At 43.9% G+C, this 27,810-nt stretch overlaps 1 protein-coding gene and 1 long non-coding RNA gene across 3 annotated transcripts in view; one reads left to right on the forward strand and one right to left on the reverse strand.

The window, feature by feature from the left end:
- Positions 1 to 4,321: 4,321 nt before the first annotated feature.
- On the reverse strand, positions 4,322 to 10,592 carry LOC140654920 (uncharacterized). 2 transcript variants are annotated; one of them, XR_012043568.1, is made up of 5 exons: positions 10,232 to 10,592; positions 9,665 to 9,735; positions 8,805 to 8,957; positions 6,866 to 8,090; positions 4,322 to 5,796 (listed from the first exon to the last, which is right to left on the reverse strand). It is a non-coding gene; the product is annotated as an uncharacterized lncRNA (long non-coding RNA). The 2 variants fall into 2 exon arrangements; XR_012043567.1 differs by having other exon boundaries at positions 4,322 to 8,090.
- Positions 10,593 to 11,007: 415 nt separating this feature from the next.
- The window catches only part of WWTR1 (WW domain containing transcription regulator 1), an 89,627-nt gene continuing 72,824 nt past the window's right edge, over positions 11,008 to 27,810 (forward strand). Inside the window, exon 1 of the mRNA XM_072867660.1 lies at positions 11,008 to 11,692. Within this exon, the coding sequence (XP_072723761.1) occupies positions 11,301 to 11,692 (392 nt within the window). The 5' untranslated portion in view covers positions 11,008 to 11,300. The remainder of the gene's footprint in view (positions 11,693 to 27,810) is intronic.

Here is a 27,810-nt window from a genome sequence, read left to right on the forward strand (position 1 = left end):
CTGTCACTAGTGAAGGTGCATCATAAAGCCCTTAAAGTGTATTGGAGGGGACAAATAGACAAGAGAGAACTTCAACATACAGATTCTGGCAATAACTGTATATTTACTGTCTTTCATAGCAACACCATAAATTTCTGTATTAATTGGGTTCTGACATTCACAAATGCATTATTTTCTTATTCTTTTCAATTTTTTGTACCTTCAAGAGGTACTATTTCAAACGAAACCTGCATGGCAGAAGTGCTTTAATCAGTAACACTTACTACCACTTAAAGTCAGCTGTCTAGAATATGGAGTTGCTTATTCTCTAGTTGCTTTATATAGTGCGGCAACGGTGTGAACAAACTTAATTTCCTCTCCCATATATGAATCAGCAATGTGTTAAATTACCATCCAGATGTGGTGACTTTTTTCATAGAATCGTAGAATTTTCTTCACATATAGTAGCGGTAATTAAATGTGATCAAATGTTACTAGTCGGGACTTCTGATTAGTATTTTTTTTATGTAATTGGCCTACATTTTCTGGTGAAATACATGAACAGCCTATATGTAGGGCAGTGTTTTCTCTTTATTCCATCTCTCCTCGCTATGGCCATAGTCTAGAACTCACAGCAGCAAAATAGATGTTTTAGATGCAAGTCCTAGAAGCTTTTCGTGTCTCATCTCACTACTGCCCTAGGAATCTGAACACATTTACCTTTGTGTCTCAAACTTTTTAAAAAAAGCAAACTAGCTGCTGTAGAGCTAGTTGGCATCATGGTAAATGCTGGCAGTCTACACGCGTGTCACGTCCTGAAGCATGTGCCAGAAGAGAAGGGGAGGGTTTCCCTCGGTGATCGTGAGTAAAATGGACAGTTCAAAGCGGATTTTGTGAATACAGAATGTCATTAGAAGGCCTGCATAGTCCCTGTGTTTGAAGCTTACTGCAGTAGTGCAGGAGTAAAAGCTGCGGCCCTGAATGGTCTCGTTTCCTCTAACAAACAGTGACCTGAATTGAGGATGGTCAAGGTTAAGCTTGGAAGCTGGGTGAAATTTGGAGAAACTCAAACACTGGCAGTGGTCCACGAACAGACTCAAGAAGAAAAGTAAGGAGAAAGATCCTTCACACCAAGCACGTTGCTTTTGAGTTGTACCTTTCAGTTTGCTCTGGGAGAAATACCGAGCCTGGAAAAGCAGCTTCTCAGCAGCCAGGGGTTTTAGCTGAATGACTAGGAAGGCAGATTTCCCTTTATGTGACGTTGGAATGGGTCTTCCTACAGCTCTGCAAATTCCCCCTTTCCCTGTCGTCCTAGCACGCACGGCAGCGACCGAGGGCTTTGCAGCTGCAGTGAGGGAAGCGCTACTGCGCAGCCAGAGCAGCACCGCATCTAGAGCACGATGACTGCTGCGAACGCGCAGCAAGTGACGCTTGTGCTGTTGATGCCACCATACCGACTGGAGTTACCCGTGTCGGAGTGACGGTATTGGTGTGGCTGCTGTCTTGTAGGGCAGCTGGAGAGTGAAGAAGCATCGGCTTCGGTAACCCACAGACAGCGGTAAAATAAGAATTCACTCGTGCATCTGGATTTTTCAGTTCTAATGTAAACTCTATCCAAAATTAAAGGTGACATAAAGCTATATTTAATGTAACTTGTTTCCTCTCATGAATTTGCAATTGCTTTATAGAAACCCTTGAACAAGACATGGAGAGTATAAAGCATTATTCACAGGCTATTTTTAAAGAAAAGAGAGATGTAATGCTACTTTTAACCCATTTTATTTTTAATAGGCTTTTTAAAATTTGCTCTGGTATCTAGCCACTAAAAGCAAAGTTAAATTTGAGGCTATTTCTACTATTTTTTTGTAAGTCTGGAACAACTGATTGTTGATTTTATAACGGAAAAAAGCGACTTTCAACTTACCTCTGAAAAAGTTAAGTAACGGATTTGTAGGCAGTGCAGCATTTTAATCTTGAAGCAATGTACAAACATCAGTTAAGTTCTGAATAACGTGAGGACGTTGAGCGTAGTACTATTTCATCTTTAGAAATCTATTAAGCATGGAATGTAATCGGTGACCCTCAGCATAGAACTTCTGTATGGGGTTTTTTGCTGCAGATTTAACTGGGTTTTGCAGAACTGCCCTTCCTGCGCCTGCCAAGCAGCTGTCGGTTCTGTGAAGCAAGCAGCTCGCAAATGGCTCCCTGGCACCGTTTTGACAGACCACTAAGTAGGGGTGAGCTTGATGCCGGTGCAGAGTCCCCGTGCATAGAACAACTAAGAATCCAACTAGTTTATGCTTAAACTAGATTATTTTCTTAAAAGCAGGGTTAGGCTCAGCCCTTAGCTGTATGCTTCTGAACAGAGTTGTGTCCCGGTTTGTTTTTTCCTGGTCTAAACAGCAGAGGGCAGAAAGCTTGGGGTTTGTAATCTGCGAAGGAGAAGTTTTGCTATACAGTCATTTTCAGTGTTTGTCTCCCAGTAAGAATTGTTCATAGCCTCAAGACTTCGCTTGGAATGTGTTTCACCTTTTATTTTCCAAATCCATGATCAATTTTAAACTGAAAACAACAAAACTTGCAGTTTTCAACCACTGTAAAACATTTCTTGAATCGGCTGATTAATTTGCTAAGCCACTTAGCAAAGACATAATATAACTCAGTTCTTAAAACTCAGGATGATGTAGGTTGTTTGGTGGTGTAAAACATTTATATTATTTTAAGCATTGAGTAAACTCAAGAAGCAATGCTTTTCTTCTGTTTTTTTTTAAATCCTTTTACGTGAACTCTGTATGATTTACAAAACGGACAGTGAGTCCGTTGTGTAAAATCTGTTACGTTTCTGATCCAAATTTTAATCAAGTCTCCATCTCTGAAGCATATGTGGACTCTCCTACAAGCTTTATTTTCTTGTACTTTTGCTTGTCCCTGCCACACTTTCTTGCAAGCAAGAAATTTAATGTACTAAATACTTTTTCACCTTTTAACTTGCTAATGAATTAGATGTTCCTTGAATTATGTGGGGAAAACTTTTCATTTAAACAGCTATGGAGTTAGTTTAGATATACACATATGTAAATAAAATCAGTATCTGAACTTTGGAAGAGGCCTACAATTCTCATTGAACAGAAAACCCACCAAACTAAGATTTTCTCTTAACGTTATATTTTGAATTTAACATTAAATGTGTTAGGCCTGTTTTTAAATTTAGTGCTGTTTATGAAATGTGTCCATGTATCGACTCGGTACGAATGGTGGTTTTGTTTCAGTTCCAGTTTTTATAAGAATGCCTGTTTCCTATACCGCGACTTTGTAACATTAACAATAGCTAGGGTGTAGGAAAGGAAGTCCAAGATTAGGAATAACCTGGCAAAACTCCATGAGTAAAGCTCTGCTGCTTCTTACTTAAATAAAGGGAAGGAAGTCTCCTGTCACTCGCTGCTTGGCTTCGTGGTCAGGGTCAGGTATATTACAGCACAATCTCTCTTTTTAAATACTCTTGCTGATTTTATTTTCAAGATAAGTATACATTGTGGCAGTTTGATTACTGCAGTTGTATCTTGAAATTCAAAATTTCACTTACCCATCAGATTACTTGTATCAATAGAAAACACTATAGTTTCATTTAGTGTTCTGGGGTTTGATTTATTTGAAATGTGGCAGGCTTTAAACATTACCAGTAGTGCTCCTGAAGACAGAGCAGCGAGCAGACTGCTCTTGCGTGCGTAGAAGTGCAGTTTTTACTGTGACTGTGTAATAGAATTTTAGAATACATTTTAGGAGTTACCATGATCATCAGCTGTATGACTTGCTTATTCTAGATTCTGTATGCCAACTTATTCTAAATACACGAGGACAGGCAATCCTTCAGTCCATCTATGAGATTGATGAAGTTTGTAAGAGGAACACCACTCTAAATAGTTGCATCGTGAATATTACCTACATCCCAAAATGCAGATAATATTCAGGCTAAGATACAAGCCATAGTGACCAAATATGCTGCAAAACACATTAAATACATTTTTTCCCCCCTCATTAAATAGGTAAAACCTTCTATGATCTTACTCTTTTCCTTTCCCTATTGCTCCATCAAAGTGTTATTTTTTTGGCAAAAGGAAAACTGACGTAAACAGACTAAAACGGAATTTCACTTTATGGAACCTATCTTACTCCATAGTGTGCCTTGTGTGTGTGAACGTTCAACGTAGCATTCCTAGTGCTCCTAACAGATACTTAAAATACCAGAACGGCAGAAGTCAGGAAGCTTCCCTACCAGGCCTTCCACGCGTTCTGTGTTCGTGGAGCCACCACAAGGTAAGCGAAACACTTCTGTCCCATTAGGTTTGTCTTTAGCAGAAGCCCTAAGTAAGCCCTAATTTTAGAGAAGTCCCTCAGCTGGTACTTACACCATTACTGAGACAAAACCTGTTGCTCCGAATTTCAGGAATTGGTTAATAATTTGACATGGGTGGCCTTTAAAATCACCATTGCTTATGCTTTTCTAAATCCAGACGTGTCTCCCGATTTCCAGATCTAAGATTCACAAGTTTCCCGAGCACTTCTCAGTTCTTGCAGGGGATTGCAGTTTCGGATTTTGCTGACAGACGGCGGAAAGTGAGCGCGCAGGGCAGCCATCGCAGCCTGCCCTGCTGATGAAGCTGGGCTACTGAAGCTTGGCTAACTTCGCACGAACCCAGGCCATGCGGAGAGTGCTCAGATGTCCCCTTCTGCCAGCTGAGCCCGCTCGGACAGTAGCACCCGGGTAGCAGACGGCTGCAAGCAGCCCGCAGGATGAAAGCAGCTGGGACTGTTCCAAGTAGATCTAAACTAAGATGGTCAGTGCTTTGAGAACCAAGCGTTCAAGCCCCAGTAAAGCTAACCTGGGATCTTTTGAGAAACTTTGTTACATAAAAGAGATGAGATTTTATCATTTGTCTTCTAATTATTAGAGGTTGTGGCACTTTTCTTAAAAAAAGATTTTCTTCAGTGATCTTTGCTTCTTCCCGTGATCTGAATATTGAGGGCATTTCCTCCTAACCCTGGCTAATTTAGGGATGTGTTGTAAAATCTCATCTCACAAAGAAGTCTAGCATACAGTCTCATAGCCGATGCAATCAAGAATTCACAAGAAAGCAAGACGCAGACCTTTTATAAATCAGTCAACAAATATGCTGAAAAGGACGTGTGCAGTCTGAGTACTTCTGTGTAGGTTGTTTTTACCATACAAAGTTTTCATCCTTTTTGAGTAAATTCTATAATTGCATCTTTTAATTTTTTAATGCCTTGCTGCACCAGGCCCAATATTTCAGATCCTCCTCATGAAAATCATAAAACCAAAACAAGAAGGAAAGCAATACTATATCTTCCACTCTTCCAGGTATCAACATTAGAAAAAAATGTGCAGTTTTATCTCTGTCAGACTACATCTTCACTTCACGGTCCCTCAGCTGGCAGATGGAGACGGTCGCCTATTTCTGTCCACCGAAAGGCTAAAGGCTCTCGTTGGTTTGCACACTAGCACCCACCCCTGGGCTTCTCCCTCTGCAGCTAAACAGAAAGGGACATGGAAGAGAAATACTTCTGCTTCTGCTTCGCTAGCTGTTTTTGCCGTCACCTACGTGCTCAATGGCAGGACCGCATCTTAAGTGATTGTTTTTAGACTGGTCAACTTTGACGCTTCCTAGAACAACAACTCGCCTCTCCTCCCCGCTCCTTCTCCCACAAAGGTTACCAGGTAGTATCAAGGACGACTTGCCAGGCAAAAAGGAAACGCACGATGAAGCCAGGGAATACTGATCAGGAATGGTACTTCTGCTCCTAGGAGAAACAGAGGATCCTGTGACTCAAGAAGAGGCCATGCAGGCCTTATCTTCTGCAGAGAGGGGAAAGGGTGAAACACGCAGCGCTGAGCGACAAGTACAACCAACAACGTGTGTTCGAGATGTGTTAAGAGATATAAGACACTGCCTTTTTTTATTTTCATATACATATACCCTTACTAGGTGACAACTGGTATGTTTTACACTGCAGCAGTAGCAGGATGTCGGAATAATTAGGCTCTGTTTCAAATTGCCCTGCTGAGCTTGAGCAAATCATACGCCCTCTCTATTGGACGCAGGAAATTCAAACTGGAAGACTCTCCCAAAATAGCAAATCTGATTGTAATTAAACTATTTGCTTTGTTTCCTGGCAAAATCTACATCAGAAAACCCTCTCTGTGTACATGTAGTTTTTATTAACAAAAAAGAAAACTGTATCTTACTGTATCTTTCTGCAAGATAAATTAGTTATGCTAGAAAAAGTACTTTTCGTGCTGGTATGATTCTCAGCACTGTTCTGCGCCACCCTACTGCTCAAGCTGGCAGAGCTATTCCAGAGTATTTTTTTGGCTGTAGATACTCCTGTGTATTTTAGTCTTGTTAGCCGGGTAATTGTTCTGGTATTGTCAGCAGTGTTCACGCAGAGAGCCAGACTGGCATAACTATTCCGGAACAACTCTTGCCAGTAAGATCACACTGTATTAAGCAATTTCTTTTTTTTATTTTTGCAATTCTGGACTTTCATTCTGAAGCACCAGAGCAGATCAGGTCCCAGTTTATTTTACATGACTACTTTTGGACTTATTTATCCCCCAGAATTTGGCCAAAAATCATCTTCCAAATCTGTCTCGAGTAACTGAAAGTCTTAAAGACTAGCTGGTTTTCTGTCCTTTAAACACTACCACCCTTTCCACAGATGTGAATTTGTTTCTTAAGTCATTTATGTGCAAAGTCAGCTATATTAGGAAACCTCGTTTCCCTCAGCAGTTTAAGCTACCCAAGGCACGCTGATTACGGTGTGCCTATGTGTTTTGTTCCACTGTCTTCTTGGGAGGGGGCACGCTAACCTCAGTAAAGAAGCTGGAACAAGCAGCTGTGGTGTGGTGACTTCTGGCATGGCTTCAGCTGTTTGCAAACCAGACACTACAGCTTTTCCCAAATCACTGCGGCAAACTGCTTAAGTGTAATCTGACTTCGTACTGATGCGGACGAGCAGCGTTGGTATGTCCCATTCCACTGGCTTTGCTGTAAGGGGAATAACCTCCGAGACACAAACATTGGTGCAATTTTTTGGTTAGCACAGCTGTTTCTGAAATGAATGTCTGAGCAGCCATCTACTATGGATGTTCACATAGCTTTCTTGCCAGTAAAATTACATCAACTTACAAAACAACATGAACTAAGCTGACAGAAGTTTGGGTTGTTTTTTTGCTAGCAGACTGTGTCCACATTAGAGGTTTTGCTGGCTTGGAGATGTTGGCTGGGGAGGGATGCTGACATAGCTATTTTGGTGAAACTTCATAACATACCCCAGGTCTTTGTACTAAATAAATCACATCACAGTTGGCTACGTAGAATATTCTTTGCGTGCATTCCAAGGTGCCAGCCGACGTCTAAAAGCTGTTAGCTACCTGAGAAACAGATAGCTGTGAAATGCACACAGATAAAAACCAGAACCTTAAGCATTGACCCCTTTGTTAAAAAACACAATACATTTACTGAAGTATACCTTTCCAGAAGAAGTCTCTTGAAAATTAGATTAATATAGAACTATTAGCAAGAACATAATACATAAAAAAAGTCTATTAAACAATACCCGATTGCCACAAGTGCAAATAAAAATTATTAATTCGCACGACAAACTACATGTTTTCTAAAGTGTAAATGTGTGTGTACGATGCACACATATACCTTTGTATACTGAAACTTCATGTAACATGTTTACTGTTCCATTGTATTCTTTGTTCTCCATATTTACGTTGGAGGAATAGAAGCTTTCTTTTGATATATGGCTCTTCTTCACTGAAGTATATGAAAGCAAGTAGATGTAGTTAATGACCGCTTAAAGCCTCTTTGCATAGTCCATACACAAACAGAAGGCAGGAGCAGTGCACGATCTTCCCGGTCTGCGCTGTGTAATTGTCACTCAGTTACCCAGCAAGCGTCAGACTTTGCCAGGGAATCCTGAATGTTTTATTTTATAATAGATATCACACATGCATCTTCACCCATGTAGGCTTTCTCAGAAAAAATGTAATGGATGTAGGGCTTTCATACAAAGCAGCGATGGATCTAGATAAAAAATAACAGCATGTGGTATTGTTTCGTTAAACCATTAGACGCTCATTATCTAAGGGTACATTTGAAAGTGCACTTATTTCTTCTGATCCGTTTGCTTAGCTTTCCACTGAAGTATAGATTGAATTTGCTGCTAGAAAATGTACGACAAACAGGGTATAGTCAAAGTACTGTCCTTTTATGAATCCTTCAGATGAATAAGTCTGTACTATTCAAAAACATTTGAACAGCACGTGAAATTGAGATAAAATAATGTTATTGTCTTATTTTCTATAATGTACGATTTTGTAATGAGAAGAAAGAAGTAATGATAAGGAGGCTTTCTATGTCACATTTGTGGTTTGGTTCCTTTATCACTTAATCCAATCCCATTGTGATGGAAGTCTCATTGTCTTCCATGGACTTGGACATACTGAATCATTTTCTAGAAAAGCTGGTGGTCATATCCTATTTTTGTGTCCGAAGAAGGAAGTTACTATTTTCTAAACAAAGAATAACAACAACAATACTATGAGGATTTATTCTTACAGTTTTAATCGCTTTCAGATCAGTGGAGAAAGATGCTTTAGCCTACACCAAGTGGTACAATAGCAGCTAATTATATTATTCAGTAAAAAGTGCAGCTGAAATACCATCATCTTGCTGAAGACAACAGTTCTGGCTGTAATAACTACTGCTTCAGTGTAGAACAGATGTGCATATACTTACTCATGAGATGCCACACTGTCTCAGGGAAGTGGTCTAACGTAGATGAGATGTCACCACGAAGGAGATTATCAGAGCCTTGCCTTGGACAGGCACGTCATCGGGAAAGGAATGTAGTAGGTAGATGGGCGTGCCTCTACTCAAGCGTACAGAGGCCTGGAGGAAGCAAAAAAGCCCTTGTAAAGGCTGTACGAAAAATCGCGCATGTTCAGATCGTTATCTGCACAATAATCACGTACACACACACACACAATCATCTAATACCCAAAGGTTTTAAACAAGGGAATTGGAGGAAGAAAAGACACGTACTATCTGCACGGCCCTGGAGCAGGTGCTCTAACTGGGACAGCTGCCTGAGCTGGTAGAAACGCTAGCAGCGAGCCCGCGAGGAAGCAGCAGCAGAATGGCACAAAAGATAGCATGGAAAATGCTTAGGGAAGGGAAGCATAAACAAGTCTCAGGAGTACTGGGTTTCCTGACCAGAAATATAGCAGATGTGGCAAGAAAAAAACCACCAAACAAAACAAGGAGGAGATCTGCCTCGCCAACAGCCCCATGAGCAGGAAATGTAAGGGAACACAAATGACAGGGAACATTTGTTGAAGCAAGGAAATCAGGAAATGCACGAGGGAGATCCATTCCATAGAGCTAGCTAGTCCCAATCCAGTGTTCGTGTACGGGCTTAAACTCTGACTCAGAATCTACGTTACCAATATTGAATGTAACGCTGATCGAGGGACAAAGATTGTTCACGAGTCAGGTCCGAGTTCTAAGCTGGAGAAGCCAAATGAAGTTCAGAACAGTGCATGCTTCTTCTTGAGAAATAAGTAAGAAATAAGTACGTTCAGAAAAAAGTTACTTACCTAAGACTTTCCTAATGCCGATTCTGATTAGTGGGGAGGATGCATTCTTATCGATCGGCACAGCCTGGAGTCTGTCCAAAATGCAGAAATAAAATTAAGAAATGCATTACTAAAATAATGTTGAGTTTGTATACCCAATGTGTGATGTCTGTATGTGTGTAGTCATAAAACCACTGTCTGCTTCCTATTGTAGAGACCAACATTGAAGTTGGAAAGCGAGCAATATTCTTTGTAGCTGCAGCTACTGAACTGAAGCAAATTCTGGGTCACATCACCATTCAAAGTTGTTTCAAGTGCACCAAAATAATAGGAATATAAAAGCCAAGATCAAAAAAATTGTATGTATTACATTTGCTTTATAGAAAGCCTCAGGAACGCATTTTGATGACAGCTCTGGCCTCTGGTATAGACTAAATGGAGGACAAGTGACTGAGAACAGGCGGTCAGGATAGATCCACGAAGTATCACAGCTGTATTTGCGATACCACCTATGGATAGCGAGTTGGAAAGATTTATGACACAACTCTGCGCTGAATCCGTACCGGTCAGCAAAGGGCTAAACCTCACCTACGCTGCACCAACGCAGCTGCAGCCCATGTCACCGTGAACGCGTCCTTCCTTTTTCCCCGTTACGCGGCCCCCACAGCATCACTAAACGCCGTGAAGCTTGTATGCGAACTAATTTAAGCATCGCTTTGCTTCCAGACATTCCTATCACCCACGAACTTGCTGAATAATGGCTTCAGAGCAAAGCTAATTAGGTTGACGGAAATTCAGCGGCATCAGGAGAGAAAACGCTCCAGGTTTCCTCGACCCCCTTTGCGCTGCGCTGCGTGACAGGAAGGTGCAGCTGCCGCGCCCGCCGCGGGCCCCGCGGCGACGGCCGGGCCGGGCCGGGCCGGGCCCGCAGCCGCCGCCAGCACCGCTGCCTGCGGGCGCCTGGGCCCCCCGCAGCGCCCAGGGCTCCGGGCCGGCGGCGAGCGGGGCCGCGGCCGCCGCGCTCAGCCGGAACGGACCGCCCCGCCCGGCGGTCATGGGGCCGCCTTCCCCCGGCCTCCGCTCACTTCGCGCGGGACGGGGCAGCGGCGGCCGGGGCGGTACGGGGCCGGGGCCGGGCTCCGGCCACGGGCGGCTCTGAGGGACACCCCGGCGGGCCCGGCCCGGCCCGCGGCCCCGCCGCCCCGAGGGCCCCTCCGCTGCGCGGGAAGCCGCCCCCGCCCCCCGGCGGCTCCGAGCGCCCCAAGTTTCCGCGGCCGTTGCATAACTGCGGGCGGGGCGGGGCGGGGGCTGGGCCCGGGCCGCCGGGGGGCGGGCGGGAGGGGCCGGCGCGGCCCTCGCCCCGCCGCTGCCCGGCGCGGCCCGGCCCGGGGGAGGGCGCCGCGCTGCCCGGGGGCTGACCCGCCCGCCCCTCCGCCGGCCGCCCGGGAGACCGACGCTGCCGGCGGGGGCGCAGAGGCTCTCCCCGCGCCGCCCGCCTCGCCGCCCGCCCGCTCCGGCAGAGCGGCGCTTGCTCCCGCGGAGCCGCGCGCCCGGCGCCGAAGGGCACGTCCTCGGCGGCAGCCTGCGGCGGGGCCGGCCCCGGCGACTGCCCGCCGCTGGGACGTCCGCGCCCGCCGTCGGGACCGACGGGTGGAAGATGAACCCCGCTCCCGCGCCGCCGCCGCCGGGGCAGCAGGTGATCCACGTCACGCAGGACCTGGACACGGAGCTGGAGGCGCTTTTCAACGCGGTCATGAACCCCAAGCCCAGCTCCTGGAGGAAGAAGATCCTGCCCGAGTCCTTCTTCAAGGAGCCCGACTCGGGCTCGCACTCGCGGCAGTCGAGCACGGACTCGGGCGGCCCCCCGCCGCGGCCCGCCGCCGCGCAGCACGTCCGCTCCCACTCCTCGCCCGCCTCGCTCGTGGGCTCGGGCGCGGCGCAGCAGCACGCGCACCTCCGCCAGCGCTCCTACGACGTGACGGACGAGCTGCCGCTGCCGCCCGGCTGGGAGATGGCGCTCACGCACACGGGACAGCGCTACTTCCTCAAGTGAGTGGGGCGGCGGGCGGCTGCGGGGCGCCGGCGGGGAGCGCGGCCGGAGCTCCTGCGCTCGGCGGTGGCAGCGGCCCGGGGCCGGCCGCGGGGTCCCGGGCCGGAGGGCGGTTGCTGTGGCCTGGTCCGCACCGGGGGGGGGTCGTCGGCCAGGTTTCACGCCGGCCGGCGGGCCGGGGCTAGCGCGGAGGAGAGCGGGACGGGGGGGGGCGCCGCGCCGGCCGGACGCGAGCTGCACCGTGAGGCGGAGGGGCAGCGCCGTGAGGTGGCGGGGGACGCCCGGGGCGGGGGCAGCTCCGTGAGGTGGTGGGGGCAGCGCCGTGAGGCGAGGGCGGCGGGGGCGCCCGGGGCGGGGGCAGCGCCGTGAGGTGGCGGGGACGCCCGGGGCGGGGGCAGCTCCGTGAGGTGGTGGGGGCAGCGCCGTGAGGCGAGGGCGGCGGGGGGCGCCCGGGGCGGGGGGCAGCGCCGTGAGGTGGCGGGGGACGCCCGGGGCGGGGGGCAGCGCCGTGAGGCGAGGGCGGCGGGGGGCGCCCGGGGCGGGGGGCAGCGCCGTGAGGTGGTGGGGGCAGCGCCGTGAGGCGAGGGCGGCGGGGGCGCCCGGGGCGGGGGCAGCGCCGTGAGGTGGCGGGGACGCCCGGGGCGGGGGGCAGCGCCGTGAGGTGGTGGGGGGCAGCGCCGTGAGGCGAGGGCGGCGGGGGGCGCCCGGGGCGGGGGGCAGCGCCGTGAGGTGGTGGGCAGCAGCGCTGTGAGGCGAGGGCGGCGGAGGGGCAGCGCCGTGAGGCGAGGGCGGCGGGGGGCAGCGCCCCGAGGCGGCGGGAGTCGCCTGACGGAGGGCGGCGGCGGGGGGCGCCGGGGGAGCGCCGAGGCTTTCCACGTCCGAGGAGGATGCGAAGGCCCGGGGAGGAAACTCCTTCCCGCTTCACCGGTGGGGAGAGGAAGACGAGCGGGTGAGGCGAGCCGCCGGGCGCGGGCTGGAGGGCTGCTTCCAGAGGCGGGGGCATCCTGCCTGTAACTGTCGGTTCCGTATTTCTTCCCTGCTTGGCCACGCGTCCAAGATTCAGTGACTGATTTTTTAAAAATAGGTGTAATAGCAGTTGTTGCAGGGAGTTTTCCAGAATGCGGGAACAGGACACTGTGTGTGTGTGACCTGTTGGAGGTAAAATAGGCTGTGGACGGGGAGCTGCACAACCCGGGCTCCCGGGTCTCCAGCCCAGGCTTGAACTGCGAAACCACCGTGTTCGTGCCGTGGGTGGCTTTTCACAAACGGAATGCACTGCTGCAGCGCAAGTGGTGTGTATTGTATTTATAGCATCCGTATCTTTAGGGACGCGGGAGGAGGCTTCCTTATTTTAGTGACAGATTTTGAGAAGTGTGGTAGCATAACTGCCTATCCCTTCTGGCCAGTAATTTTGGCCAGAGTTTTTTATTTATGACATTTGGAATTTGGTTCAAAGCAGTTTAATAGGCCTGAAAGTATGTAATAGTTGTAACGTGGTAAGGCGACAGTGCCTTATTTTGGTAGATTCTGTATCTCTGCTCCAGATTCATTGCAGATTAAGTGGCACTGTGCTAACCCGGTAAATATGCAGTGACAAAATGTTTACTAATGAAATAAAACACTTACTGATGAAGCATCTACCTAAGGATATTGAGGGAGTTTAACTGCCAGGGCTACGGGGAGGTCGTGTACTTGTTTCCTACAGCCTTCTCAGTCAGAAGAGTAGTGTCTTGAGTTCATATTCAACCGCGTGTGTGTGTATTCAGCCATAATGAATGGCATATAGACAATGCATGAGGGGAGAGAGAGAGAACGTTTACTGTTTAAAAAAATGAATACATGCATAATTTACATGATTCTATAATGGTTTCTGTGCCTTGTGGCTTTGGAATCTCCAAAGGATTACTCAAGAGCCCGGTCTTCGAATTACTCTGCACAGAGTTTAGATTTTTGCCTCTTGTCACACTCTGAGTTACTACCAAAGCACAAAAATACGTTTCCTTTCTTCCTGCCATTCTGTGTGTTACTGCATATGGTTTATAATATGGGGTGGTCATGTATCAGGTTCCAAACTTAGGAGTTTTTTATTAAACTGGTTTACCTGAATGAGGATCTCGTTGCTCTGCACTTTGCGTGCATTTTTCTCAATAGAACAGGACAGAGAAGGAGCAGCTGACTGACAGGAGCACTGTAACAGACCATTCGTAAATAAATATTTTATATACATTCTTGCTAGGGCTTGGCCAGCAGGTGTTGTGAGATACCTCTGGCTAAAAATTACGTAACATAATCTTTGTCTGCAGCTTGGTTTTTGACTAATACCGAAATGAGCTCCTGCGGTTTCACCTTCCTGTCACACATTTCTGACACAGAGACAGTTTTCCAAGTTGATGGATTCTTGTTGCTTAGGCCCAAAATGCAAGTCCTTTATTTAAAAAAAGGCATGGATAAAACCCCAAAGTGTCTTTAATTTTTTTCCAAATCCTGTCAACAGTAACATTCTGATTAACAACATCCTTTTTTAATATAAAATAAAGTTTTCATTGTGTATGTAATTTGTTACCTAAGTTAGTCTTTGTTTTCTTTCCTCAGTTTTATTTATCCAACAGAACTTTTCTCATGTCTATAAAAATTAATTGGAATAATGTGTTTCTTTATACCTCCCTGCTTTTGGGAGTAATACTTAGCTATAAAATGATCACATATGAATTGTAATATTTTACAAGTGGTGTAATGTTTTTCAGGTGAAAATAGAATTTTCTGCAGAAATTTAAGATTGTTTCTGGAAAGCAGCATTTAAAACTATGTGCAATAATATACAGGGTTCAAGCCAGATGATGTGCTGGAAAATCCTGTTTGGTCAAACCAGGCATACGAGGTTACATTTTCCTATATTCAAGGCAAAAAAATTTGCCATTTCTTTCCAGCTTAATGATAAAGATTTGTTTATAGTCATTAGTAAAAGAAAACTGAGAAGCAAATTAAGAGAAAATAGCCAAACTGGGTCCTGTTAAAGCCTTTATTATCTGTTGAAGTGTAGAATGCAATTTGTTGTATTTAAACGTATTTTCAAGAATTATTAAACAAAAGTAGTGATGGGTGTTTCGGTGAACAGCGAGCTAACCTTGCTGACAGGGAACCAGCTATAACTTGAAGCAGTCACACTCTGGCATGTCAGTTCCTGCAGAGATTTTCTGGCTGTGACTGGAAGAAACATAAGTAGCCTGGGGACCACTCCACCCTGTAATTAAACACCCGACCGCAGAAGTGGGGGCTGGAGGGCAGACTAATGAACACACACTTACAGCAGTGTTATCTAAAGCATTTTTCTGTGTGTGCATGTGTGGAAAAAAACTTAAGTGTGATTTATTTCTGATAAAAAGGGTTTCTGGAAAGACAGGCAAACTGCCTTGCGTAGCTCTTGTGTTGGTAAGTGGGAATATCAGTTGCATATCGATCCACGTGCTGAGCTGTGTACACACATTCTGTAAAAAGAATTTTTCAAGTATTACTTTCCACCAATTTGTTTTTAGGTGGTACAGCCTCATATTTCAAAAGAAGACTAAGGTTTTAATGTTTTCTCGGCATGTGTACGGTGCTTCTTGCTCAGACTCTGATTTTGTTCCAGAAGGCAAACAGAATACAGGGAGTATGGCGTTTGCACTGAACAGATTTGTGAAACGGTTGCCGCTGTTATCTTTATCACACTGTGTTTTTTAAAATGTTACGGTGAACATTTGCCGTACCAGGACATATTTGCCAGTAAATCCTGCTCAAGGGGAAAGAAGGCTAATTACTTTCAATATTTGATTTGCTTGACATGTTCAAATTTTTTCCTAGTGGTTTCTGTTGGTGGAGAAGCTTGATTTAACATGTGATCAGTTTTATATTACTGAGCATGTTCAGCAGGACAAGGGGAGAGGAAAAGTACTGTAAATACTATGAAAATACTTTTGTTCTGAGACTGACTAAACAAATAATACTAAGACAGCTGAGGTGCTCAAATGATTTCCAAATATAGCCTTTCCCTGAAAGCCATTTGTGTTAATTCTGTAGAGATTGTTGTTATTTTATATTGATGTTGTGCTTGGTGCTGTACAGTGTTCATAACAGAGATACTTTTCCACCTCAGGAATGTAGTTACACAAGGAGAAATGGGGGAGGAGATGGACAGTGCATGAGACAGTTACTCTGTTCAGTTCCGATAAAGGTGTGGAAAACACTAACACCTTGGTGCGACACTTCTGCAGTGTTGTTTCACAGTTGTGACCACAGTTACTCCCAGATGTGATGCATGCCCTGTAAGGTGGGGCTTCCATCCGTGTCGCTTGCTTCAGTCCTTGCAGAAAAACGGTGCAAAGCAAGAGGCCATGCAGCCTCACTGTTTTTGGTGTTGTGCTTTGGAAGGAGACATTTACAGAAGCATACGGCTTTTGGAGCATTAATCCACACCTTAGGGGATTTGTTTTGTTCCCTGTCTCCAGTGGTTATTCATGTGGGACTTAGTGCCTGAACTGCTCCCCTGGCCAGCGTGCCTTTATTGAAAGTCAGTTATAATGTGCGAGATGGTACTGAGATGCGTTACTACTAATGACTTTTATCTGGGATTGGTGAGTGTATTAAAGAGTTCCTAACAGACAGGAAAGCTGTGATACAATACCAAAGTCTAATCGATGGAAATTCAACTATAGGTCACCTTTGTAACTCATTTTAGAGATGCTTAGGAAGTTCTGAGGTTGGAATGTACACATCAAAATGAAATTTGCAGGCTGCGATTGACAGCATTAGAGGTCTTTCTGATTGTTCCTCTAACGGGAGTCTGTAGTTCAAATGATGTTTTAATGGTGATGATATAAATCCAGAGAACTTCCTTAACTTTTGTGCAAATGAGAATTGGTTTTTATCTTCCTGCTTCCTGGGATCAACATGATCTATGGAGTAATTTCAGCCTCTCGATTCTGAGGTTGGGCCAGATCTCATTTTGGCAAAACTTGAGTGATTGGGCTTTGTCTAAGGGACCTCTAGTGTAGTCAAGGAGGAGAGAGGATCAGCACATGAAGTCCTTAGACATATGTCTAGGCAGTTAGGTCATTTAATTCCTACAAATGAAAATATGAAATATATGAAATACAAAAATGGGGAAAAAATTATGATTAGAAATAAATTGATATATTCCCTTGATTTAATAATCTCTGGTACTATGTACAAGCAAGAAAAACAATGGAATTTCAGGGTTGTCTCTCAAAACAGAGAGTTAGTTTAGTTTGCTAGTTAGTTTATTGCAAATATCAGGCCTTGATAGAATTTTTGCCCAATTGCGGACAGAATAAGAATTTCAGAGATTGGCCTTAATACGTTGTTCCTGAATCACTGTTTTATTTCAGTACAAAATATTGTCCAAATTTCTGGTAAGGGAGAGTTATCTGTCTAAATTTGAATATGCTCCCAAAATTAGGTGTGTAAATTTTAAAGTATAGCAGAAACAATAGAATCAGTAATCACGAGTATTTAGTAAGTTTTTTTTAAAGAACTGTCGATACTGAAAGTTGTTACTGGGACATAGTAATAAAAGCCATGGACACTAGGCCGTATTCTTGCTGTTACGTACTTCGTAGGCTGTTCTGCTTCATTGCATATCTATGACTCCAGTCAGAACTTGCATTTCAGTCATCACAGCTTTAAAAGTTTCTCAATTTAGTATGTATGTACAGAATGCAACCGTGTTTCAGATACCTCTGTATGAGCTTAATTCAATTACTGTTCTTGGCAAATGTATTAAATAATAAACACTGACAAACGATAACAGTAATTATTTCATAATAATCTGCATACAAAGTTAAATATTTTTTTAAATATTACATGAAGGAAATGTTGTTTTGTGGTAGTTTTTAGGTACCTTTTTGATTTATAATAAAGTTTTCTTATCAATACGTTCCACTAAATAATAAGTTATCATGATTGTGTTCAGCTTGATATAAATATGTCACTTGATAGGAATGTTTAGACAGAGCAAACAATGAATTTCATGTGATCGCTGGAAAAGCCTATGCTGATGTTTTTGTTTTTGAAGGTGTTTGTTGATTTTATATTTTAGATGGCTCTTTTGCAAGTGCAGTTAGACAGAGTACCTGTACTGCCTAAGAAAATTCTGTATGATTAGCTCTTAAGTACATCAGTACAACGGTACCAAGATGGAATTTTTCATTTATTTATGTATTTATTTTTATTTCTTTTGTTGATTGTAAAGGTTTAATAGATTAACTTCCATATTCAGTGCTACATTAGAAGTAGTGAATTGAACTAAAACCAGACCTGCGATGGTCTCCACAGGAAAAAAAAAAAAAAGTTTGGCTGTAGTAATTTAATTTCTTTGCGCTTCTGTCAATGCAAAGGAGTATATGGAAGTAAAATACAGAGAAATAAAGGGCAATTAAAATGGTATGCAAAATGAATGGACAATAAACGCGATCAACTTGTTACGCACGAAGTGCAAGCTCGGATAGCTTTCACTACTGTAAGTTACAAAGCTGATAGTGGAACAGGTGTAATTAGTTCTTTCTCTTACAGTGAATCAGCTGGCTGAACTGTTTATGGGTTAAAATTTGCATTTTGTGTAACTTTGAAGTTCAGTTGCTTTTAATTGAGTACACTTGCTAACCTATTTTTCATAAGTGGGGCAGAACCATTTATTTTTTTGCAGTGATCAAGCCAAAATTCACATTTTGTATATGAAAAAAGTTTTGCCTGTGTTCTATGTTGCATATCTTTAACTCAGTAAGGACTTAAAATCATGTCTTTTGTAAAATTTGTGCAACTTTAAATGTAGACTGCATCTTCACAGCAGAATGGAGCTTAGGAAGTGCTGAGTGCTTTTAATTTTCACTGACTTTCTACTGAATTTGGTGAACTGAATGTCTTTCCATTTAACAGGAGGTTTCAGGATCTGTCATACAACATCTGATCCTGTGGTGAAATTTTTAATTAAAAAACTGGTCTCAGGACATTATATGTGCCATACATGTTCTCAGGACATTATATGTGCCATACATGGTAGATATCTGTTCTTCGTATTTTTATGTAGCTTACATTTTAATCATTGTTGAACTATGATAATTATTCACTCAAATTATATTTTTTAATACAAAAGTTAAGAGCAAGTCTATGCATTCATTTGCTGACAGTAGTTTACAAATAATATCTTCAGATTAATTTTCATAGAATCACGGAATGGTTTGGGTTGGAAGGGCCATCTAGTCCAGCCCCCCTGCCACGGGCAGGGACACCTTCCACCAGAGCAGGTTGCCCAAAGCCCCGTCCAGCCTGGCCTTGAACACTTCCAGGGACGGGGCAGCCACAGCTTCTCTGGGCGACCTGTGCCAGTGTACTAAAACTTCATGCTTTCAAACTAGATGGTGAAACACCAGGTGGCCTAGAGTTTATGGAAAGAGCTTTGTAATTTAATACACGGATGTCAGAAATATTTTTAATTTAATGTTATAGTGGACCACATTTTGGTTCATGAGCTTAAAATTTTGGGTTTGGATTAACACACTTTTGTTAGAGGTAACTGCATTTGTTGGCAAAGGCACCTGAATGCGTCAAGCATGCAGCTTTAGTGACAACAACAGGGGCCTTACAGCAGAAATCCAGTGATATGTTAACAACTAATTCTAGGGTCTTTGGATGGTCCTCTTCAGAGCTGGGTCACATCTTATTGACTGATAGGTGTCTATTTTAGATCTTGACTGAAGAGAGCTGGTGAAAATAGCACAACAGGGTGTTCCGAGTTACTGCGTTGTAGACTGACTCTACAGCTCTGCTGCAGCTGGAGAGATGGATCGTGTTTATGGACGCTGGTTGTAAATGGGTGATTTAACGAAGTCTGATTTGAGTACTAACAGTAACATCTGCCAGGCTTAAGCTTACAATTTACAGTGAAGTGAAAAAAGTTATTCATATGTTTATTTAACTTTGTGGAGATTAAAGTTTTTCTTCCCATTGACAATTATAAATATTTGGAATAGATTACTTTAAAATCAGACTGATTAATTGGAGGAAATTTTGACCTGGATAGACAAATAACTTCTTTTGATATAAATTTGTGAAGCATAGCCGAAAAGAAAAATTAAGCTAATTTCTGTGTTGACATTGGAGTCCCTCTTAAAAACTTAAAAGCCCATCAAGGATCTATAAGCTACCTTTTTTCCTGTGAACTTGGTAGTAGGAACGGCTACAGAGTTTCTGATGAAAGCTAATAATTACTCATTTTCTGGTGCAAGATGGTGTCTTTTCATGATCGATAGAGTACTTTCTCAGAATTGGAAATCATGTCACCTGTGGTGCGTAATAAAATTTGGTGGTTAATGTGGTGCTTAATAAAATCTGAGGATGAAAGCAGATCTAGAATAAAATTACTTGGAGGATGCATTTAATTTTCAGGATGTGATCCAATTCTCTCTCTTGTCGAGTTTTCTGAGTTAGGATACAAGCTACATTTTTGACGTAGCTGTAAAGTGTCAGTGGAGAAAGCTTTAACCAAGGCTACACTGACCCTAGAAGTGTTACCAAGAAGGGTTTCCTCTGAGGAAATATTTAAGAAACTTATTGTAAAGGGCTGTCTAGACACAAAAGTTGCACTAAATTTAGGTGTATGCACTTCTAAATTATTTAAGGAAATCAATGACAACCCTGCTATACACACTATTGTGTTGATATAAAATTTGATATATTGGACCGATGTACACTTTTAAGCTAATAATGAATAATGTGCATGCAGAATTGCATTGATTGAATGGAATTTGTCTTAAATTAATCCTTTAGTCTTAGTGTTAAACCCAAAGTCCACAGTATTTGTGCATTAATGGATGACAACTTTCATGCACCTATCTCATGATACGAGCTGAAAATACAATTGCTTTATGCATTAATCATTAGAAAATAATATCAATTAGCATATTTTTAGAAAGATGTGTATAGAATAGATACAGGTGTTGATTAAGAATGCTACTGTGAAAACCAGATGGTTTTTCTGGAAGCATCTGAAATGGTATTGTCTTTACTAACGGTTTGGGTTGCTCAAAGAAAGAAAAAGGAACAGTAGGTTTATATTTATAATTTTTGTGAGCTGCTGTAATCAACATCTAAAAGATGGCCTGCCTGACCATCTTGACTCCATAACTGGTAAATGACAGTATGCAGAGCTGTCTGCTTCCTAAGCTGATGGATGTGTCCAACTTTGAACAGATTTGACAACGTAGAATCTGTAAAGTCTGTCCTTCCCAGCTTTTTACTGGTCACTCCTTCAAATCATGTTGGAAGACTCGGTGGTTAGGCTTTGACTTGTTTCCCATTTGGATGCTCTGGATGAAGTTGAAAATTGGTTTTACCCATAATTCCATCTCTGTGATTAAGGAGGTTGTTGCCGGACAAGAGCTTCTTTGTAACAGCGTATTTGGTGCTCTGGGGCCTAGCTGACTAGCAGATACAAATGGTATGAAAACAATTACATCCAGAGGAAATATCATGTGGGCTGAATTTCAACATACAGACTTGTGGCATTTTCCCCCTTCATTTTAGAGAGAGAGAGAGAGGTGGGCGAGATGTGGGGTGGAGGTGGGGTTTTTTGTGGTTCGGGGATTTTTTTACATTGATTAAATCAAAGTCCAGCCCTAGAGCGAATGCTAATGCCTGTGACTGTTGTATGAACTCTTCAAGAATGTAAAATTTGAGAACATTGCATTGTACTGCAGTATTCCCTACCTATGGCTATTTTTAAGGCAGATGTCACAGAAGCTACAGTGAGGAGACAGATGCAGGCTTGCTTAGAGAACTGAACAGAATGTATTGTGCTTAAACGGAAATAATTGCTCAGAGTGCCACCACAAATTACTACAATATAAGGGAAGGTGTGAAAGAGGAGTTAGTGATCTTGCAGTTCCTCATGGCTAATAGCATGCACATAGGCAGTTACAGCATAAGCACAGCAATAGTAGAGCTGCAAGCCCGGACACAGGTTTTCCTGCAGAAACTTGTTTGTCTGCCCATACCCTATGGAACATCTGCTGGCCCCTCACTGTTTTCTTGGTCAGAATGCTCCTTTTTGTTCATTGGGTATTGATCTGTCCCTAATCCTTTTTGGGTTCAATATTCTGACAGTCTTTCAGGTTTGCGAATAGAAGGACACTTCCATGGTACATTTGAGTTTTTCCCTGTACCACAAGTAGTCCTTTTTTTCTACCTGTGATTAATTTTCCTAGTCTATCTACTGGTGATGTTTTTATTAAATGTTCTACATTCCTATTTCTCAATGATTGGTTGGTGAGAAGTGGTTTAAGCATCACAAAATGAAGTAACTGTCTTCTGTCAATAAATTCTTAAAGGTTGTATTAAAGTGTATTGTGTTTCCAAAATAAAAAATTGGATTTGAACTGTGAGATTTCTGTTTATGTGAGATTCTTAAATGCCGCTAGCAGACTTAAATTCTGTGTGGGTTTGGGTTTGAGTTTGTTTTTTTTTTTTTAAGGAAGTTCTCAAAACTTCTTGATTGACGTGTTTTCTTAGGCTTCACCTTCACTGTGAAGCCCCTAAATACAGCAGCATCAGAGAAGAAGGAAGTACGAGTGATTGGAAAGCTGAGCTATGTTGAAGGAAACAACAGTGCAGTTCCTGTTGTGCTGCAGAGTGTGACTCTTAGGAAATCACATAATCTCTCTGTGCCTTCATTTGTGGTATGTAAAACTAGAAAAATATGTTTTCCCACTTTATAGTAGCTCCTGAAATAGCGTTTTAAAGATAGAAGCACTAGCACTAGCAAGTATCTATAGTGATATTGATAATGCAGGGCATATGCATTAAGAACCGATCAGCGTCTGTTCTTGTCGAAGAAAAGTTTCTGCGTATTGAAGATAGTGTACAGGAATAAACACTAAATTTTTGCTCTGTGGAAGTTGTTTCTTACAATGTAAGCTTACATCCTTTTGCAGTGTTACCATTCTAAGTGGATACAAAGCTTGTGTTTCCATAGGGCAGATCAGCCACCAGAATATTGTAGTGCAATCACTGGTGATTCTTGACCATTCTACCAGCAACAGGAGTTCAAAATCCCTGGGGAGGACTGCAGATTGCTCTTTAATATCCTTCTCCTGTGGGCTTGTTTACAAAACTAACTATAGTTTGTGCAAACGACAGCAACACCCCAAACACGGTTGGAGGTAGAACAGAATTTTTCATAGGAGCAGACATCACAGATGTAAGAGGAAGGCAGCTTGCCCAACTGGAGTTTGTTAGATTACCATATTTTCAAAGGTGTCTTTACCTGATAAATCATTTGGGGGATTGTCCTGGTTTCAGCTGGGATAGAGTTAATTTCTTCCTAGTAGCTGGTATAGTGCTGTGTTTTGGATTTAGCATGAGAATAATTTTGATAACACGCTGATGTTTTAGTTGTTGCTGAGCAGTGCTTACACTAAATCAAGGACTTTTCAGCTCCCCATGCTCTGCCAGGTGCACAAGAAGCTGGGAGGGGACACAGCCAGGACAGCTGACCCACACTGGCCCAAGGGCTATTCCATACCATATGGCGTCATGCTCAGTATAGAAACTGGGGGGAGCTGGCTGGGGGCAGCGCTTGCTGCTTGGGGACGGGCTGGGCATCAGTCGGTGGGTGGTGAACAGTTGCATCACTTTTTTTTTTCCCCCTGGGTTTTATATTTCTCTCTCTTTTGTTGTTTTCCTTTTCATTACAAATTATTGTTGTTGTTGTTGTTGTTATTATATTTTATTTCAATTATTAAACTGTTCTTATCTCAACTTGTGAGTTTTCTCACTTTTACCCTTCTGATTCTCTCCCCCATCCCAGCAGGGGGGAGTGAGCGAGTGGCTGGGTGGTGCTTGCTTGCCACCTGGGGATAAACCAGGACAATCCTTTTTGGCGCCAAACATGGGGCACAAAGGGTTTGAAGTAATAACGGATTAACCAGAGCGTATTAAGGAATTTAGATCTGTTAACAGTTGCTGGTCACAATATTGATTCATCTGTTCTCAATATTAGTTTATCTGATCTGCACCATGCTCATTGTTTTGCTGTACATGTTAGAGATAGGTGTTGTTTTTTGCAGTTTACTGTGCTCTGCAGTGATTAGTGATATTTTGCCTGGGAGATTTGTTATTAAAACGCTGGCCTTGAGCTTAATCTGGTATCTGAGGTTTGTACTGAAGCCATTACTGTATGTCAGGTACCACCTCATGGAGACAATTAGCAATTATACCTCTTCCTCTGAGAGGTTTTTTATGGAGGAAATACAAAATGGCACCTTCGGTACCTTCTCCTATGATGTTTCCTCCTTCGTTACAATAACTTTTCAGTATCTTGAACATCCTTGGGTAGTTAAGTTCCTTCTGTTGCTATTGCTTGGGAATATTGTTTCGATTTTGTCTAAGGTGAATAAGCAATTTAAGAATATAATCCAGAGACCTGCCTGAAGGCTGGATAGTTATTAGTGGCAGGGTGTGTGGGATAGCAGGGGCAAATGCCGAGGACGGTGGGCACCTCCAGTGTTTTGGAACTTCACCCCTGAACAAATGCAGAATCCTGAAAAATTAGTAAAGTATTTGGAAAAAGTATGCTGTCACCTGGCAATTCTAGGGAGACCCAAATCACTGCAATGTGCTAGGGCCTGGCCCATGCCTGTTGAGCCCTGTTCGACACTATTCAGAACACTATTCTGGATCTGGTGACAAAACGACAGGCACCATGGCCACTCCAGCCCCCCCCCCCCCGGTGATAGGCACCGTGGCTACTCCAGCCCCCTTGGCAGGCACTGCGGCTGAACCAGAGAACCAACCCGTGCCTGTATCAGTCATCCCTGTACACAAGAAGAAATACACAAGAAAAGCAGCTCGTTTAGTAAGGGATTAAGGTGAACCAGGGCCATAATGAGAACAGGAAGAGGAAAGGCAGAACCCATAAATGAAATGGTAATCACCCGATCCCTGTCCCTGAGTGAGCCGCAAGATACGCAAAAAGATTTCAGCCATTGTCCAGGTGAGCACGTTGTCACCTGGCTGCTCCGATGCTGGGATAATGGGCCAGTAGCCTGGAATTAGAGGGTAAGGAAGCCAAGCAGCTGGGATCCTTTTCTAGGGAAGGGGGCATTGACAAAGCGATTGGAAAAGGGGCACAAGCCCTCAGCCTCTGGAGGTGCCTGTCAGGCGTGAAGGAAAGATATCCCTTCAAGGAAGATGTTATATGTCAGCCAGGCAAGTGGACCACCATGGAGAGAGGTATGCAGTACCTGAGGGAATTAGCCCTGCTGGAGGTGGTTTAAGGTGACCTGAACAACAAGCAGTTATCCAGAGATCCAGATGAAGTCCAGTGCACACGACCCGTGTGGCGGAAGTTGGTACGGAGTGCACCAGCATTGTATGCTGACTCATTGGCAACACTGACCTGGAAAGATGGAGAGGGACCAACAGTGGATGTAGCAGCTGGCCAATTCCGTGAATATGAAGAAAGTCTCTCTTCCACAGTCTTTCATCTCGGCTGTGGAGAAACTGTCCCAGGAGTTCCAGCAACTCGAAGAGGATATGTCCTACTTTCCACCTGTATGGACCAGTATCTCAGCTACTAGGAGTCAGCGTTCTTCTGCTCGAGAGAGAGAATATAGTGGATACACACCACGGGCTAACCTGTGGTTTTACCTGCGTGACCATGGAGAGGATGTGAGGAAGTGGGATGGAAAACCTACCTCAACCCTAGAGGCGTGGGTATGTGAGTTGCAAGGAAAAACAATCACCAAAGGGGGTTCTTCCAGGAGAATTGCTGCTCTGGTTTCCAGTGGACGCTTCCCCAGACAGAGTAGAAAGGCTGATCTTAATCCTGATTTTAATGAAGGAACTCCTGACTCGTATGTACAAGAAGTGGGTAATGAACACTATGACCAGGACTAGAGGGGCCCTGCCTCCAGCCAGGTGGAGGAAAGGGACAACTGGGTTTACTGGACTGTGTGGATTCGATGGCCTGGCACATCAGACCCACAGGAGTATGAGGCTCTACTGGACACTGGTGACAGTGCACCCTAATGCTGTCAAGCTATATAGGGGCAGAACCCATCTGTATTTCTGGAGTGACAGGGGGATCCCAACAGCTAACTGTATTGGAGGCCAAAGTGAACCTAGCTGGGAATGAGTGGCAGAAGCCCACCGTTGTGACTGGCCCAGAGGCTCGGTGCGTCCTTGGCATAGACTGCCTCAGGAGAGGGTATTTCAAGGACCCAAAAGGGTCCCGGTGGGCTTTTGGTATAGCTGCCTTGGAGACGGAGGAAATTAAGCAGCTGTCTGCCTTGCCTGGTCCCTCAGAGGACCCTTCTGTTGTGGGGTTGCTGAGGGTCGAAGAACAACAGGTGCCAACTGCTACCACAGTGGTGCACCGGCAGCAATATCGCACCAACCGAGACTCCCTGATTCCCATCCATGAGCTGATTCATCGACTGGAGAGCCAAGGAGTGATCAGTAAGACTTGTTCACCCTTTAACAGTCCTATATGACCAGTGCGAAAGTCTAACAGAGAGTGGAGACTGACAGCAGACTAGCGTGGCCTGAATGAAGTCATGCCGCCGCTGAGTGCTGCCATGCCGGACATGCTGGAACTGCAATACGAACTGGAGTCAAAAGCAGCCAAATGATATGCTACAATTGATATCGCTAATGCGTTTTCCTCAATCCCTTTAGCAGCAGAGTGCAGGCCACAGTTTGCTTTCACTTGTACTCAGTTCAGTACACTTGGAATTTACTGCCCCAGGGGTGGAAACGCAGCCCCACCATTTGCCATGGACTTATTATATTTTATTTCAATTATTAAACTGTTCTTATCTCAACCCACAAGTTTTCTTACTTCTGCTCTTCCGATTCTTTCCCCCATCCCTCTGGGGGGAGTGAACGAGCAGCTGGGTGGTGCTTAGTTGCCAGCTGGAGTTAAACCATGACAGGGATGTGGGTTTGGAGTCTCCTTTTTTAAAAAGGAAGAAAGGAAAAGAACAAAACCAAGCTGGTTTGTGTCATTTGTTTGCCTAAGCAGCCTTTTGTACACATTAAGGTGCAAATGCGAATGTTGTTTTCAGAATTTTCTCAAAATATGGTATTTTCAAAAGCTTCAGGAATAAAAGTAATTACCACTTGAGAAAGGCTTTGGATTGTCTGCTTAGTTGGACAGTTTGGACAAAAGTAGCTTTCCTAATCTTAACATCCATTCTGTATGATTTCTTTTAGAGCCTCAGAGGAAGTTACATTGTGTGGATATGCTTCTCTGCAGACTCTTGCCAGTGCCATTATTCACCTAGGTTAGATATCTGGGGACTCAAACAAAGCAGGCTTTGCATCAGTAAATGAGTACAGCCTGCACTGTGGTCATCACTGTACAGCTTTGTGGGGTATGTAGTAAAAGGTCAACATTTTTGAGCTTACAAGAGCAGAATTTAGTGTGGGAGTTCTTCACAAAAGGTTTTTTTCTTTTGCATTTGGCTTTGACACTACATTTTCCTAGTCATGTTTGTCATTTTACTCATTCTACTGTATATATTTAAACAGAAATGTAACTGCTTTTGCCTTGACAGGTTAGGAAAAAGTATTTTTTTGCAAATGCATATGACTTAATTGCAGAGGCACATGTCAAAAATGAGGGTTTGATGTGATGTGAAGTTAATCTGAAAATTGTGGGCTGGATTTTAATGTTGAATAAGTGTGTGTATATGCAATCTACAACTCCTCTAACTGACATGGCAGCCCTGCTAGAGGAGGGGTGTAGTGATGCCAGTGATTCTTACCATCCCTTCATACTGCAGAGGATATACATAATACAATTTTTTGACAGCTGTTCCTTTAATTAAGACTTTTCCAGTCATGAGATGATCTCACAGATGCTGCCATCACTGTCTCTCAGTCCTGACGTCACCCAAATGGTAGATTATAATTTTAGACAAAACTAATTTTTATTAGAGGTGGCAGAGGGTTATGCTTGATTATTCATGTTTTATATTTGGCATTTTGACTTTTATCTGCTACTGAAAGACTTTATGGCAGTGGAGAATCAATGAAATTATGCCACTGCAAGAGAGTGGATAAT

The sequence above is a fragment of the Ciconia boyciana genome, chromosome 7, assembly GCF_034638445.1.
Source record: "Ciconia boyciana chromosome 7, ASM3463844v1, whole genome shotgun sequence".
Classification (NCBI taxonomy): Eukaryota; Metazoa; Chordata; class Aves; order Ciconiiformes; family Ciconiidae; genus Ciconia; species Ciconia boyciana.